Source organism: Trachurus japonicus, chromosome 23, assembly GCF_045865225.1.
Source record: "Trachurus japonicus isolate A0001 chromosome 23, Traja_1.0".
Taxonomy (NCBI): domain Eukaryota; kingdom Metazoa; phylum Chordata; class Actinopteri; order Carangiformes; family Carangidae; genus Trachurus; species Trachurus japonicus.
In genome coordinates, this window is record NC_140929.1 from 11423830 (window position 1) to 11441823 (window position 17994).

General features: G+C 41.5%; 1 protein-coding gene across 3 annotated transcripts in view; it reads right to left on the reverse strand.

Moving 5' to 3' along the window:
• Positions 1-17994, reverse strand: part of exoc4 (exocyst complex component 4) — a 109737-nt gene that overhangs the window by 56227 nt on the left and 35516 nt on the right. For all 3 annotated transcript variants that reach the window (XM_085769625.1, XM_085769624.1, XM_085769623.1), the window contains exon 11: positions 12300-12396. In XM_085769625.1, coding sequence (XP_085625751.1) covers positions 12300-12396 — 97 coding nt within the window. The remainder of the gene's footprint in view (positions 1-12299; positions 12397-17994) is intronic.

The following is a 17994-nucleotide window of genomic DNA, read 5'->3' on the forward strand; positions in this document are numbered from 1 at the left end:
TTGTACTTAGCAAATTGCATTTGAAACCAGGGGGGAATAAATACTACAGATAAAGACTGCTCTAATGTGCTCAAATCCATTAGAAATCTCATATTCACACATAGCAGAAATCACATTACAAGACGCCCTAATGTCATTTCACAGGGTTTTTCCACCAGCATTTGCTGCCAGGGTGAGACTCTAACACCAAACATAATGGATTTTCACCTTTTCCTTTCACTACACGCCTCCCTTGTCTTGTCCCCCCCACCTCTTTGTGTCTGTTCTGTCCTATTCTGGTTGAAACTCCCCTCAAATTTTCATTGTTGTGGATGTGAGGTCTATTTTGGGTGGATGTAATGAATTTAGCCAAACAGGTTTAGAGAGAAGAGCCCACTTACAGGAATACAGGAGGGGGGGATGTGGTGAATGTGTTTACGCTCTTGCTGCTCATCAACCCTGGAGGAAAGCTTGGCAGTTCTGTGTTGTTGCACTTTATTGCAGAAGTGTTTCCATCCCTTCACTTCCCATGCTTCACTTATTCCAGTGACAAAACAGGAGAACAGATGGGGCCGAGTGGAGAAATCACGTGTTCTTCATGCTGGGTGGAAGAACTTTTAAAGGCAAGTGATGAACATATGAATCGATTTTCCTTCTTCTCAACTAGAATTTAGAGACATGGAGGGGAATGAGACCGCTGTTTCACTTGTGTGAATTTAACCTCATAACTTTGGACTTGGAATGACCTTGCAGAGGAGAGGAGAGGTTTTGGGTTTAAAAAAGTCCCTTTATTGACCACTTCAGGAGAAGACCACATCACTTTCACATCACACACACACACATTACTTCAGGGCAAGACTGAAAAAAGAGAAAAAACAATCCTAAATCACAACCAACCCAACACTGATCAGAAATCCACAACCAATTCTCCATCCCCCTCAACAGAGCCTTGGAGAGGAGAGGAGAGGAGAGGAGAGGAGAGGAGAGGAGAGGAGAGGAGAGGAGAGGAGAGGAATACAGACTCATTCAATCTGCCAGTTTGGCTTTTCTACTGGTTGCACATTCAATAGGCTCACCGTGACTCCAGCTGCACTGGTCAGAGATCAAACCATCACAGATAGGGGAGGAAGGACGAAAGAGGAGAAATATCCATCTCCTTGAAAAACAGACAAACTGTCCTTCTCTGACACAGTTTGATTTCTCTTCGCCCTCACAGTTCAGGCTTTGGATGATTCAATTTGGACATAGGGACGTTATATTTGGTTACTTTTATATCAAGAGTTAGAAACCCTTACCCTATCTGAGAGAAATCATATGTACAGAGTCAGACTCAATAAGTCTGTGGAAAATAAATACAAAGGAATCACCAAAATGATCTCTCAAATGAGAAGCGCCAGAGACACAATTACCCAAAACATACAAATCAAAAACAAAAAGCTGCAAATGAACTCTTTGTCCAACGACTGACCTGTTTTGCTGCTGTTCACACATGAGTCAAGCACGGCCAGTATGTGAATTGTCCATAAATAAAACCAAGCAAATTGTTCGAGAGGAAGGGAAAGTGACAACATAATGTGACACAAAAACACAAACCATAACATTAGTTAACCTTTAGACCTCGATACTACCCACACATCCCCACTAAAGGACAAACATCCTCTGACTCTAATTATGAACTGTGTCTTGGAGAACTGCCTGGAGTCTGTTTAGCCACTATTGGATTAGACGCTGCATTGAGTTGAGACCATCTATCTTTGAGAATAATTAACTATCTAGAAAGATGGACTAACTTATGTAACCACCAATTAGGAGATCACAAACAATGCTTTCCGAGGGAGATGGAGAATTTTAATGAGGTTTAATGACTTGTTTATTGGTTGGTGGGGTTTGTTTAGAGAGGTACGCAGGGCAGATGTGCAGGGAAGAGTTTAAAAAACAAACTCCCTCATCTGTACACCTCTGGTGCCCACTGCAAATTACTATACAATAACACAAGTGAGGGCATATGAACATGTGTGTGTGTTTTTTGATCTGTGCAGCGAGTTGAGGTTTGTGTGTGCATGTATGCTTATCTAGAACTCCCCTCAACAATCAACCGAGCCCCCCTTCACTTCTGCACACACATGCACGCACGCACACACATACATGTGAGGCTACTTCAGAAGCCGAGCCCCAGACAGGGTGAGCAGATCAATCAATTACATCTCTGCTCCAGCAATCAAACAAGGTTATTATCAGGCAGCAGCTCACCGACCTGGAAAGGCCCGGCCAATCAAAGGCTGCTGTGATGTGGGGGCTGGAGCTCGCTCATGTGACAGTAACACAGAGTGGCAGCTCATGTTGTCAAGGGATAGAAAGATGGAAAGAGGAAAGACAGACGACTGAGGCTGAATTCAAAGGAGAAAACAGAAGAAAGCGTGATGGGACAGGAACAAGAGAATATCTGTAAATCACCCATCTCCGGCACTCTGTCTGTCCTCACCTTGACATTTCTCTCAGAAGGGCAGGAGAACATAGGACACGGGGAATACGGTTCTTTACAAATGCTATACAGTATGTAATTTTGTCAGGATGATGGTTTTCTGTGGCCAGTAAAACTCTCCATCTTTGAGTAGCTGATTACATCCCTGAAAAAATGCAGCACAGGACAGAAAAAAAAGAAACAAATACAAGACTGAGAGATGTGGCAGAAAGCAACACATGGTGAAAACATCTCTTCATTGTGGTTCACTAATTCTCTTCTTGGCAGCGGCTCCCTCTGGCATTCATTCGATGAGCATTAAGGGCATTCAGTCCTCCTACTTCTGTCCTTTCATAGCAACAGGTCTGAAGAACCATATTAGGCCTAATTAAATTATCGTACACTCAAAAAAACAGAGACTTTCATTTCATTAAATTATTTTGTTGGTAACACAATACACCAGGACACACACACACATACACAGGGGACCTACAAATCTCTCTAGAATACAATCTAATCTCTTTCTGAAAGCAGCCAATCAGAGACAATCAGACACTGCGGGGGGTCAGCATCGACAGGGACAGCATGACTGTGTGAACATCTGTGTGATTATGACCTGGTCATCTGGACGAGCTTCAAAGACCTCTCCATGTGGGTGTTTCTATATATACTATATACTATAAATAAATGTGTGTCTTTGTGTCCTGGCAGAGTCTCTGTCTCTAATCTGACCGGGCAACAATTCCCAGAATCCACTATTTTTCCCCGCGTAGACCAAAAACCTCAGGGACCTTCAAAGCCGACTTCATAAGAAGTCTACTGCTGAGCGTTCAGACAAACTAGACCCCCTTAAGCTCCGACTGACGACTGTCTGCTTCGCGAGTCTTGTGGACAGGTTGCCCTGGGAACCGAGTCTGATTCCATTATGGGATGGATAAACACAATCAAAGAGTTTATCCACCTTCTATAGCGAGAGAAAAGACCCCCGCAATGATGGATCTAATCTCCTGCACAATATCTGGTGTGTGCGTGTGCATGTGTGTGTGCGTGTGCGCAGTGTTCATGCCCACACTGCCTACATTGGTCTTTGTGCATGCGTGTGCTTGTAAGACATGAGGAGATTGAAAACTCTGCACCTCACTAGAAAGTGGCTGAAGTTGCACTTTTGGGAAGCGATAAAAACCAGCAGTATTATTTACAACATGTGTGTATGTGGAGTGAGTGTGTATGTGTGAGTGTGTGTGTGTGTGTTGTCCTGTGGGGAGGGCATCAGAGAGATAAAAGAATAAAGACACAGTGGTGCTGCAGCCAGTGACAGGTGGGAGCACCTGACAGATTCATGGCAACATCCAGCAGCTTTTTCCTTTTCCATCCACATTCTTTCACTCTCCCTCCAATGTGTGTGAGCTTGTTTCTTTCTCTACGTCGCCATTTTGGTTCGTTTGGTTCTGGTTTCCATAAATTATGACATTTAATATGAGTGCACCTTTTTATTGAATCCTTCTTAGGAAATATGAGAATATAAGCACATAAATTGTACATTAACTTTTGAATGGCAGTAGCTAATTAAAAAGGCAGTATTACTTATATTATTATTTTAAAACATATTTAATCAAAGAGCTGATACCTCTAAAATTACATGCCATGCCACATATGTAAATGAATAGGTAAGTTTATATTTGAATATTTGATGGTACCACAGTATAGTTTGCACACTGACAGTTACTCAGACAACAGGCTATTGGTGCTACACTGTGGGATTTGTGATGAGGATGTTAACCAGATGAAATTGGGAAAATAACAGAACACACAAACAGAGACCACACACACGCCACCAGAGTGCATCAATTGTGTTCTCTGGTGGAAAACAAATTTGCTAAATTCTCAAAACTGTACAAACTTTTGGAGAGATTTTCCAAAAACTTCTGCCAAATCTTTGATCAATTTTCCAATACACATCTGTTGCACTTCGCTGTTTATTGGTCCTGCCATCCTCTCTTTTCATTCTTAACCCCCCCGCGTAAACCACACTGTCGCTGTGTGAGCGATGTGCATATGAGTATATAAACAACTTGAATTCAAAGCGAGCTAACTTGCCATCCAGCATAAATGCAATCTAAGACTCGTTCTATTCCTCAGGATTTTCTTTCTTCCTCTCCAGTGTTATCTCATTCCACCTGTCTGTTTGTTTCTTTTTATCATCTTTTTTTTCTTTCTTTCACTGCTTCCAATCTTCTCTCCTCTCTCTGTTGTTGGTTTCTTTCTTCTACGTTCTTTATCTCTCTCTCTAAATGACCTTTTTAATGGGTGCGGGTGAGCGAGACAGAATAAAGAGAGTCGGAGAGAGAGGTAGGATGCTATTTACTGAGGAAAATCCTCCTGAACGAGTGAGAAAAGATTAGAAAAGAGAGCAAGGGCTGGCAGAGCAAAGCAGTGCGTGCATGTATGTGTGAGTAAGACTTAAGACAAGACGTCCATGCTGCATTTTAATAGCCTACGTGGAGACACAACTTTGAGGTTGACTACAGATGTTACTGTTGAAGGAAAACTGTGTTCTTCACCAGTTATTATCAAGCTGATGCCTGACTAAATGAAGGTTAAGGTTCAACCACAAATTATTTTTGCCATTTTCAGTTGTGTCGCAGTAGGAATTTGTACGTTAGAAAAAAGGTCACACATGGGGCAAACTCGGTGAGCGACTACAAACATTAGTCATGTCCTGAAATGATCGCAACTACGAGTTTTTGATCAAACAAATCTGGTTGCCAGGGTGTGTTGTAAAAGAGTTTTGATGTTGTGCTTTAGTTCGTCGTCTCTTACGGGGACTGTGTGACCGTTCCTGCTGCTCAACAAACAGCCTTATGGATCAACAACATCATAAAAGACTGTGTGTAATTGCAGAATTTATATTGATCATAAAAGGCTAAGTAATGGCTGCCATTTTCCATGTGGCGGTGAGAGCATATGGACAGTCACTACTGCAGCACTATTTTGTCATAGAACTTGTTTTTCTGTCTGCTCATCATTAGTAACAATAAACCATCATAACAACTTACTGCTCCTGTGGCTTGGCAAACCATGTATCCACTAGCTTTTACAATCCATTTGCTTAGGACACTTTAGTAGTGCAGGAAGTATTTAAGTCCACTGGTCTATGCTGAAGATGAGATATTTGTCTCATATGGATGGCTTGCACATAAAACAAAATGTGCTGTCAGTGCATCATATCTCTGCACAGAAGAACTACAAACAAACACCCTACGCTTATTGTATAAACCTTCTCCAACCGGTCAAGTTGTTGTTTACATCCAGGTCTGTCATGTTTCATATATGTAGTGAGCATTAACACACAATCTGCCAACACAGAAGATCTAATCAATCACCACAGCTTCAAAGTGGAAATATATATAATATATCACTCTCTCCTCATTTATCTCTGAGATACAGCTTTAAATCGTGGCTAATCACTTCATTACTTTATCCTAGGGGACATAGATTCTTTTTTTAAGTGTCATAATTAGTGTATGGACTCTAAAAGCATGTTATGTGAGGTCAAAGTGACCTTCGTTATTGACCTTTGACCACCAAATTCTAAACAATTCATCCTTAACTCCAAATGTTATGCCAAATTTCAAGAGGTTTCCTCAAGATGTCCCTAATATCTCATTGATCAGGCAGAGATGATGTCACAGACATGTGTGTGATGTTTTGTCATGATAAGTATATATCTGTATTCTTGAACCGTGGCCAAAAATAGAGTTTTGTGAGGCCACAGTGACCTTGACCAAGCTAAGTTTGAAGAAAGTCTATCGACGCCTTGCTGAGATATCACTTTCACAAGACTGGTCAGAGCAGACTCCCTGTAAATGTGACTGCCTACGGACAAAGCTGTCACCAGCGCAGAGGCATAAAAAAGAAATCATACCACCACATCATGCACTCAACTCTGCAGTGGTTACTGTGGCTTTTAACAGTAGATATATTCCCTTATTTAATTACTGTCTGGATTTCTTCACAGGTAATAATTAGAACTCTCAATAAGCTCAAACATATTATACCCAATTTTCTGAAATTAATAAAATCCGGCAAAGGATGTTATTATTCTTCAAGAATGTCAGTGTGAATGTGGAAACCAAAATTTAACACTTTGGATCTAACACTCTGGAACATTTCTTTGGATGTCATTCTTGATAATTCAACGTTTGAGAAACCTCAAAAACACTAAAAACTTGTTGAAGGAGGGTTGATTTCACCTCTAACGAGGTCTTTCTGTTTGTTGTAGTTTGTGGCTGCAGCTCAGGAGGGGAGTTAATGAGAGTGAGAAATTAGTGCAGAGTCGCGGTGTGTGTCGTTTTCACCACGGGCTACAGTGGTGGGAGGCAGAGCCCTTCTGTCCTTTTCCTGTCATCCATCTCTCCATCCGCTTCTTAGTCCTTTCATCCCTTGTTCCGTTGTCCTTCCCTCTCTTCTTCCCCCGAGCGCTCTCTGTCAATCTCTGACCTTCTGACTCTACTTTGTCTCATGCATTTTTTTCACTCAACCATGGACACCTACAGCAAAAACCAACTTCAAGTAGACTTTGTATGGATTCAAGTATCTGCACGTCGACAGAAGAATTTTTAATAAGCTTATGCTGCGTGTGCACGCGGTGAGCCCTGCACTCGATCGACGGTTAAACACAGTTGAAGTGTTCATCCCAGCTCACCCACCAGTCTGACGCTATCTAAAGACCAGTGGGATAACTCCAAGCCTCCTTTATGTTTTTGTACACATATGCACAGACAAATAACAACACGCGCTCACATGCACATACGAAACTGCTTTGAGTAAAATTCAGATAAGACACAGTTAACGGTTTCGTAAGATGACAAGAGTGTTCAAACGAAACAGCTCCACAGTTAACTCTAAAGTCCCAGCCAAAGAATCTATTTGGAGTCAGGACTAGTAATTAAAAAGCAGCTAGATTAAAGGCAAAATGTATTCAGTCTGAATGGAAAATAGTCTGCTGCTATTACACTAAACCCTTCAGCTAACAAGTTGATGACTTTAAGTTATTGAAGAAAAAAGTGGTTTCCTTAAAATCTGTTATTTTCCAATATCTGCCATCATTCCTATTGGTTAGGGTAATAATTTACACTCCAACTGAACACAGCAACTGGGCTTGAACACAATCACAAATACACTCTCCTGAATGACACTTTTACCTAAAGTAGCAGCTATTTGGCAGTCAAAGCAGGGCAAATTAAATTGTCCAGGTGACCTTCAGGAAATACTTCCTGATTCCACTTGATTCAACCATTTGGTTAATACCATACAAGCCAAATTTCTGCCTCTGGTAAAAAAATTTAAACCAAAAGTTTGGTAATGAACATTTAAGAGCTGAGAGAGGCGCAGGCAAAACATCATAACATGTTTTCAGTTTTTCAGATTTAAATTTAAGATTCTGGAGCTTTAACTGGGGGAAGAGCTTTCTGTGGGCATTTCAATATTATTAAAAAAAACAACCAAAAAAAACATTTTATTTTTCACAAAAGATATTTTCAGCTGAGAGGGAAATAAAACGAAATAAATTAGAAAAATTCAAGTGTAATCATAAGAAAAATGCAACTCCTAAGAGTTTATCTGGGCTTTGAGTCTGGGTTTATTTTACTATATTGGTGAGGTCCAAAAAACTCACTTGTGCTTGTTCCCACTATAATTGCACTTTATGGAGTCTAATGTGTTAGAACCCACAAGTTTAAATGACTGTTTGAGGGATAAGACTTGGTTTGAAGTGTGTGTGTGTGTTTGTGTTTGTGTGTGGGTGTGAGAGAGAGTGAGTGACTGCGTGTATCCATGCTTTGGCTCTAATTAAACAGTGATCATATGGTGTGAACTGCATGTGTAAATGTACCAAGGCACAAACACACACACACACTCAGCCGCACAGCGACAAATATAGCAGACATCCAGAGGCACGGCCACGTCTGGTCATTCTGTGCATGGTGAACGGGGAAGAGATTAGGGGCCTGTTGAAGCTTTTCAAAATGCCAACCTCATCCGGAGCAAGGGGTGTAAATATCACCCAAATGTCAGCGGGAGACCCCACAAGTCAAACTAAATTGGCTGCTACATGCACAAACACTCCCCTGTGTCTGCCCCATATTTGTGTGAGCATCTTTTAAGACATACACTCTACACCCTGACACATCTGGTTATATTACTGCAAAAAACCAAAGTCCCTATCTCACAATATGATGTGTACAGATAAAGGCAGTGCAGATACAGTACTTCTGAATGCTATGTATAGGGCATTATCAATGCAAACACTGACGTAACTACATTCTCTGCTCCTCATCCTCTTCTCATCATGATTATCCATTTTCTAGTATTTGGCCAAGTGTAAGTGACAGTCAAAGATCTCCTCCTCCAGTCTGAGGCCTTCTGAGACCAACATCTTCTGGATCGGAGATATGGAGTATTGACACATGGTCGTTTCTTGATTTTCTTTCCCAAACAAAATAGGTGACAAGCCAAAGATTTGGTTACACTTTATTGCCCAATGAACTTACTGGGCAGTGGATAGACACAGCTGCCATTTGGGCTACACAAGGACTGGACAACTCATGGGATAAGCACTGGCATCATCATCCCATATTCCAACACTACACTGGGCCTTCTCCAAGTTAACATAAGCAAATGTTACAGCGTGAGGCAACTTTCCCTAAAGTGCCTCTGCGTGGTGTTCCCTATTTTGCAAGCCAATCACACGCACACATCATCATCTGAACCAGAAGCGAAAAGAGAGTTCTTAATATGACATAAGGAGGAATGGTGATGACTTTGTGATACAGGCCCCAGACTCGCAAAAACAATATAAAGCACTCTTGATTTAGAGGGAGAAAAAGAAATATACCACAACAGGCAAAAGCCATTTGCAATCAAACATTAAAACCCTGTTGTCTCATACGCCTACACATCCCCACACACACACACACACATACACACAGATTTCCTGCGCTGCAACCCCCAACTGCTTCTGTCATTAAAGCTGCCATGAGTTGCATGGCTGGCTGCTGGAGGTGTAGTGATCCATCAGCGGAGTGCCAGAGCTTTGCCATTAGAAAACCATCTGCAAGCAACAGTGCTCCATTGGCACTGGAAGTCTGGAGAGGGCAGGTCGGAGGGAGGGAGAGAGGGAGAGAGAGGGAGAGAAGAGGGCCCCGTGTGCGAGGCAGTTTGGTGTGATTGATACGAACCATTACAGACGACATGGGAGAGGTAGGCTGAGAGCTAGTCACCGTTTTATTTTTGGTCATTTGTTCAGACAGACGCTTTGGCCAGACACACGGCGAACAGGGGTTGAACGTCAACATGTGTGTGTCAGAAAGACAAGGAAAAGTGTGCTAGAGGGAGGACAGAGAAAGACAAGAGACTGAGAGGAAGGCCAAAACGCTGGTAGAGGGACATAAACACAGCCAACCATCAGCATGGAGAGGCATAAAAATGCCTACACACACACACACTTCAACACGTACTGTAGACAGTCCTCACTCTCTGAAACCAGTCATTCGCTTTCAAAGAGCATCAATCAGTCACACAAAAGGCAAAATGACAACTGACAATACATCTTAGATTAGCCGGGATGTGATGAAGAGCAGAAACGGATCTGATAGACGAAGCGCAATCTAGCTTGAGTGCAAACTAATTCAATCGGCTCGTCGTCTTCTGCGATTCCATATTGTTCAGTCGTCCATAATGTCTAGTGGTCACTGGGTGTTCACATCATCTTAGTTGCCGGCACAGATAGAGTCGGACAGCGATGCAGTCAGCTACGCCGTAATGCAGGTCATTCCCAGGTGACCTGTGTGCAGCTGTTACTCTACACTGGCTGAATACTCAAGATACTTTAACAGTCAAAACATTTGTTCACCAGGGATGGAAGGAATCAACTGTAGTTATGTAAGTATGGATGTACTGTTATTTAAGATAAAATCGACTCAAGTAGAAGCGCTTACGTAATACATGTAGTCAGATAAGTCAGTTAAAATGTACCCTGAGGAACTGTTGCTGCATTCCATTTGTAAAAGGGGTACAAATGTTATTTGATTACAATAATAACAGATGATAAAAGTATTCAATGAAAGTACATATTTATTCTACCAGGCGATGGTATTTGAATGCGTATACGCCAATCCCATGTGGAACCGCACTGAAAGCAACCAATAAATTCCAGTCAGGCACTTTGCAGCCTGTGCATACAACTGATAATTACACATGACGACGGGAGTCCATAGACTTTATGTAGCAATATTAAGCTACATAAATCAGACAGCTGCCACTTTTATAGCAGAATAAAGCAGCAGAAAAGGCAAAGATGTATAAACAACATAAACTCCACAGCGGCTGCAGCCCGACAAACACACTAGACAAAAATGCTACGTTGCTAAGCGACACAGTATTGGTTGATGTTCTCCTCTGTGCAGTGACTTACAGCGATCGGTCATTTGCTGCACTGACCTGTCCGAATGTCACTCTGTGGGACTTGTCCACCACCACACACTCCTCCACAATCTGTTCTACAGTACATCCATCTTGTCTGCTAGTGTAAGTGCAGAGCACAACCAGACCACTCTGGTGTCACTGTGCTCCTCCAAGAAACAAGAGAAAGGTGGAGACAGAGCTGAAGGGACCACCACCATCAGTATTTTAGCTTTTAGTGTTAAGCCACACACAGCATGCAACAATGGCTGTAAATGTCGCAAAATTAGTGAAATACACAAGTTAAAACACACTTAAGTTGAAATACACCCAAAGTTCAAACAACTTTGTTACTCTCATTGAAGTAAATGTAACTTATTGTTATTTTCACTTCTGCTGTTAACTTAACAACTTTAATCGAAGTGCTTACTAAAGTAAAACTCTTATCCAGTACCTATACATTACAAATATGCACCATCATGTTAAAACTGTAGAAATGTATGCCATGCACCATAGTGTGGAAATAGGAAACATCTCTGTTTAATGGGTCCTAGGAGGTAATGTATCACTGCATGGAGGCCAATTCAATTAAATTGCTTCACAATTAGATTTACACTACTCTACTGGGACCACAGCGCTGTATAGAAAACTAGCGCACATACAGAACATTACCACAAAGACAAGCCTTCAGAATACTAAAATTTAATGGGAAATAAAAGCGAGGGTGGCAGTCGAACCCAATTCCTGGAGGCTATCAACAAAACATTTGGAACTGCGGGTACAGTCTATTACGTCATGTTTGATTTATGATATCCCTCTAAACATTAAAAAGGGTGAAATCAATAGATAGTCACTAAGAGGCTCTGTAATATAATTAGTTTACATTTTACTGGTATTGAGTCATGTTCCCCGACTTCATGTGTCTTGTGGCCTGGCCATCCATGTCTGATAAATGAGGATGACACAAGAGGCCATTTAACACATACTTCTTGTTAAGTTTACAAAATCGTTAAAAAAAATGTTTTTTAAGTGTTCATATAAAGTCAACGTATTTATTTTTGCTTTTGCAGTATATTGAATTAGTATATTATAACATATTTGGTAGTCATAATGACTTGCTGTGACTTATTTACTTGCGTTATATAATTTAATTCAATATAATTTGCAATTGTGTCCATCTCTATTCATAGTCATCACACTGGTACTTAAATAGTAACTCACGCACAATAGGAGGCAGCATACCAACAACTGAGAACATCAAAAAGCAGATGAGTGATGCACCACGTCCTCCCGCTTTGGGTTGCTGATCACGTTTCTATTAAACTACAAACGCATCCTGAAACCCCATTCAAGGCTGTGGTTGTATGTGTGTTGAAGTGTGTGTCACCCAGTGTTGTACCTGAGAAGAGGCTGGAAGATGACGGTGATGTTCCTCGCGCCTGGTTTGCACACAAACTTCAACGCGCCTCCTTCGATCAAGTTGTCATCTGCACCACCTAAAGCACAGGAAACAGGACAAAACATGGTCAAATGTGTCAGAAATGGATATGTCAAATCATATGACATTAAGACTTTTTTCTCTCCACCAGCCCACACAGACTCAAAATTTAAGCAATCATATCCACACTGTCTTTAACAATGTGGCGAGTCTCAACCAACCCCTAGGGTGTTCATCTGTAGGTGACCCTGAACTCTCATTTCCCTGGAGAGGGCATGTAAAAATGATTTTTCCTCTGTTAATTAACTTTTTTTAATTATTTTTTTTTATCTTACTCTATCTCATATTACTGTATTTTTCTGCGCCTACACATTCAGCTATAAACACATCACTCGGTCAGCGTGGCTTTCCATCGCACATCTAAATGCATCCCACGTTCTCATGCTCATCCGTACCCTTGCGTCGCTGCGTGGGTAAACCCCACAGCTAACAGGGTTAATCAGAAAATCATTGCCATGTAACAAAAAAAGGGGAGGGGTGCTGGGGCTCAGACGGGGGAAAGAGGGGAGATCATAGGGGAAAGAAAGAACACCGAAGCTCATTACCTCTACTCATCCTGAAGTAATCAATATAATTGATGGAGAAGAAATTGCGGCTTGTTGTCGATACGGGAAACTGCAGAGCAACGGAATTGTCTGGGTGCATGTGTGTGTGTGTGTGTGGGTGCATGTATAAAAGTTTTGAAAGAGCACGACGCATTGATGCATGCACACGTGTTTACAATAGGCTCAGTGTTCACAAGCAATTTGTGATAGGTTGATGAATAAGAATGGGAGGAGGAGAGCAGCAAGGTGGAGGCATTTCTGTCTTTAAGCAGCCGAGACGCTGTAATTCATTTGAATTCTTTTTTTTGTCGTTTGATGGTTCACTTACCTCAACTAAATATTTGTTTCCTTCCCCAATAAATTCATGTATTTATTGTATATATACACTTTTGTGTTCATTTTCCTTTTCCCTTCTTTCTTTTTTATTTTATGAAAATGGAAAATTGTATTAATAACTATATGACTAACTTGATTTTGTCATATCAGGCCTGTATCATCTGTGACTCTGGCTGCATTTAAAAGTTTAAATGACAAAAAAAGAAAAAAATGGAATTCAAATAGAAGCAGAAAAAAAAGGGAAAAAATGCAATGAATAACTTTGTTAGGAGGGGAAGGGAGGCTGGAATATAAAGAATTCATCTCTTGTGTTTGGTAAAACCTTTGAAAAAGTTTGATTCCAAGACTGTGTAATAATAATAATACCCTCAACATACAGACCTCCTGCTCCGGTCTGATCAGGTGAAATGTAGAATAGACGAATGGAGAGTAGAAAGTAAAGTGGAAACACTAGGCAGAAATCAAACAAGATGGTGACCCAAGCTACTTTAATAGATTTTGAAATAGCTGAGGGTGCGTGTGTGGATCTTGGTGCGTATGTTCAGAAATGGAGAGAGATTTCAGTTGGACACAAAGCCTCACCACGCTGTTTCCCCTGTGTTTCATTTCCATGCGCTATACAGTCCTGCAAAGCTACTGTGATACAACACAAAGAACAGCCCTCCATGGTGTGAAAGCCTGTTCCGCATTACCTGCGCAGCCCGCCGCAGTCTTGCATTCAAATGTATATCAACCCCATTGTTCCCGGTGCTGGGCTCCATAACACGTTTCTAATGGAACAAGTTTCATTTGAAACGTACGGAGGTATAGGCAACACACACTCTCAGTATTTTCATTAAAATGAAGAAGGGGACGCGTTCATTCCATCCCAAAACTTTCAAATCAAGGTTTTCTGATTGTGATCTGTTGCCATGAAATTCTCCTGCGCGGTAGACCCACGTTCCCGTTGCTAAGTGGAGACAGGGATGAGGTCCAATTCACTGCGACTTTCTCTTTCTCGCTCTCTCTCTCTCTCCATCCATTCATCCCTCCTTTGGTGCCAATTCAATTAAGACTCAATTACAGGCTCCTAAACAAAGCTGCCGCCGACGCACTCTCTTGCTCATCCTCCCTCATGTTTTCTATCTCTCTAAATCTCCCTCTCTTTATCCATCTCTCTCCTTCTCTCTCTCAGTCATCATCAGCATTGAGAGAGCTGGCTAAACTTTTGTTTCCTTGTCATCAACTTGCAAACACTCAAGTTCCCATGAATAACATCAATGTAACAGACTCTGGGGAAAGTTAGCATTACTTGTTAGCTCCGACAACACACACATACACACACACAAACTAACTAGCATGTATGTATTCCCAATGACAGTGACCAATTTAATTTCATGCTCTAAACATCTGCATCCGTGTCAAACAAAGGAGCGAGGAAGAGACCCCATTGATCCATGGGGTCTGGGACCAGCTGCCAACGGGTTATAGTACTGATGAATATTAAATAGCATGTCATTAATATGCATGTGATTCTTCAGAGTTGTCTAGACGTGACAGGGTGGCTCCGGTTTCAGGTCAGGATGCCACCAAACCGCTGCCAGCCCCTCTCTCTCACCACAGTGCGTAAAAAGTGCGACTTTGTTTGCGAGTGCCTCTGCGTTCGCATGTGTGCTTGAGTATTCGTTAGCGTTATTTGGATGAGCGTCTCGGTGCATTTGTGTTCCTTGATGTGTGGTCTGATCCAGGATTACTGGGGAGGAGGTGTGTGTGTGGAGGTGTGGTGCTCACTGGAACGGCAACTGAAGGGCTGAGGAGGGAAAAGTGACACATTCTAATGTGGCCAAATCTCCCAGAAATCCCCCATGAGGACCATTGCTTCGTCTGCAGCACACACACCTGAGACACACAACTTCTATCCATAAAATCACCTGCGTAGCTCAAACACATAGGTGTGAGTATATATATATGCACTTACACACAAACTTGTGACTTGCGTAGTGACACAGAAGGACTAAAACAAATAGATCAACCAAAACCACAAAAATACCATATGCTCCCATACACTCACACAGTGACATCCATCCAGCCCCCAGTGGTGCTTTAGCATGCTGCTCCCAGCCCACATGCAATCAAGTCAAGCAGTGACTTAGTGAAATTGCATTAGCTACACTTTCTTGGGTTTGATGAGAAACAGGTTTGATCCTGTGATGAATTCCGGCCCTGCCCAGATTTAGGCAGGGAGAGAGTGAACGTGCGATGCCTTCTTTAACACACTTCCACGTCTCCCGGGACCAGTGTGTTTCTGTATGCGTCCGCGATTGTGTGAGGAGAGGACGAGATGAGGAAATCCAGACAGACGAGCAAAAAGGAACAGTCATAATCCCTAATTTACAAGCGGTTTGTGTCTGTTTCGTGTTCACAAGTGTAAATGTGTGTGCCAGTATGGAAAAAAAGCACAAGGGGTAAACACACATTATTCTCGACACTCTGATTTCCCTGTTTAATGGCTTATGCATGAATATGTACTACGAGATAGAGAGGAATCATATCTTTGTGGCTTCAGTCTGCATGCAGCTAAAAGACACCTTCAACCTCTGACAATTATGATTCATTTGAGTGGTTAAAACCTACATAACTTATAATTTACCGACCTTGTTGAACAAATTTAGGTACGTATAATTTCACTGCCTGAATATCCAGACTTTCATGATGGGAAATTTTAATATTCCTTCATGTCACTGTGTGTGGACATTTGGATAGTTACATAAATATATCCATATTCCTTACCTTGTCATCTATGGCAAAAATATGGTTTCATTATTACTGTAGAGTTCATATGGTATTAGTGGTCTTTTAAAGACTCTGAAAATGTAAATTTCCTTGTGCTTTTTTTGGTCAAACTGCAGTAAAATGGCCATATACACCTTGTTATCTCTCCTCTATAGCCTGTGTGCCATGCTGCGTTTGTGTCCGCATGTTATCGGAGAGATCAACTCGAGAGGACCAAAGACACCTGTGGTCGCTCTCGCTGGATTCTGATTGGGACTGTCAGGAACGCGACAGGGTGATTGGTGTAATTGACTCACAATCATGTCCCTCACACAGACACACACGGTGTAGTATCACAAAGCTGAGAACAAATAGCTGTGCTGGGGAAAGACAGCACGAGCAGAATTTAACATCAAACACAATCAAAGAAATACACTTGGACATCGTCTCAACACCCGTAACTACTCAAGCTGAAATTTACCCGGGGAGATTCTACAACATCTGCACCTTTTCCATAGCATGTATGGCAATTGTTGTTTGCCTATAAATGAGTGGAGTGAGGCGATGCACCTTGTTTGATTGAGGCACCTAATCTGTGCCGTAAAGCCAGCTCTGCACATTTCAAGGTAAATTGTGCAAATAGAAAGCAACATATAGAATAATCCAATTTTCACCCTCAATGGTCTCATTTGTCTGTAGCTGTTATGCTATGAAAATTAGTTTGTGAGTGATCAATTCAGGTAATATTCTCCAAGTACGTATCAGATCTATTTAAGTGCGTGTGTGTGTGTGAAAATGCGTGCTCGCAAAGAAATCAGTCTGCCATACTCACGGAGTTGAAACCTGCTGATCTAATAAGATCGGTTTCTGTGTCAATAATGTATGAATCTCAGGTCAATTCCGGGCATCCCGTTCCACTCAGACTGTCTTCATGTCTGATTGGGTCTTAATGAGAGCCTTCTATTATTAAAATTAATTTGATGGGATGGTATCGGCTGCTCCACCAGCCAGGAGACCGACTCCACTCCTCAGATGAGAATAAACCGCATAAATAAATGATAGTATAAATAAATTCAGGTGTAAATTGAGTCGGATTAATTATTAAAAGTGTCACTGTGGCATACAATGTGTGTCTCTGTGGTCCTGAGTTTAATGAATGCACATCTGTCAGTGATGGTATGACAACAATGCACTCCGGTAGCAGGATGAATATTAATTGCGCGGAATGCGTCTTTTGAGACATGAAGGACTGTCATCCTAAACATGGGACACTTTTTTGTGAGGTGGTAAGATTTATGAGCAGCTGGAAATTTACGGCGTTTGTCTTTCAAAACTTCAGCAATGTCAGTACAGTACCCATCTGCCAATGAGCGGGGGCTCGGCGTTTGAAAACTAAGTTCGCTAAAAAAGCATTCGCAAAACTGTTTGTATGGCACGTTGAAAAAAAATGTAGCCTCTTATTTTTGATGCTAAAATGAATCTGTTACTATGACTCACACACCATATTGATATTCATTTCATCTCACACAATAAATCCTCAGAGATTCAAATGAGATCTGCTGCCAATTTTTCATAAGCTGAGAAGGTAGAACCCACGAATATAATGATGATAAAAAATGTTCAAAACATGTAACTACAACCTGAAGATGAGATCTGAACAGAATAAAATATGAAATGAGATAAAACATTTATCTAACACACGTTGAAACACTGACTGTTTGACTCGACGTTTCATGCTGACAGATGTCTGGAATCCAGTGAACACCCACAGACAAAAAACATGACAGCCTGGTGAAGCAGAAACTCAAAACGCCATTTGGTGTGAATGTGTTTGTTGTTTTATATGTATTAGCCCAGTTTTAGAGCCACACCCATAATAAAACAGAAAAAAATTCAAGTGGAAGCAGTCAGTATATCATTAAACTTGAAGCACGACTTAGACTTGTAACCTCTTGAACGTGTAG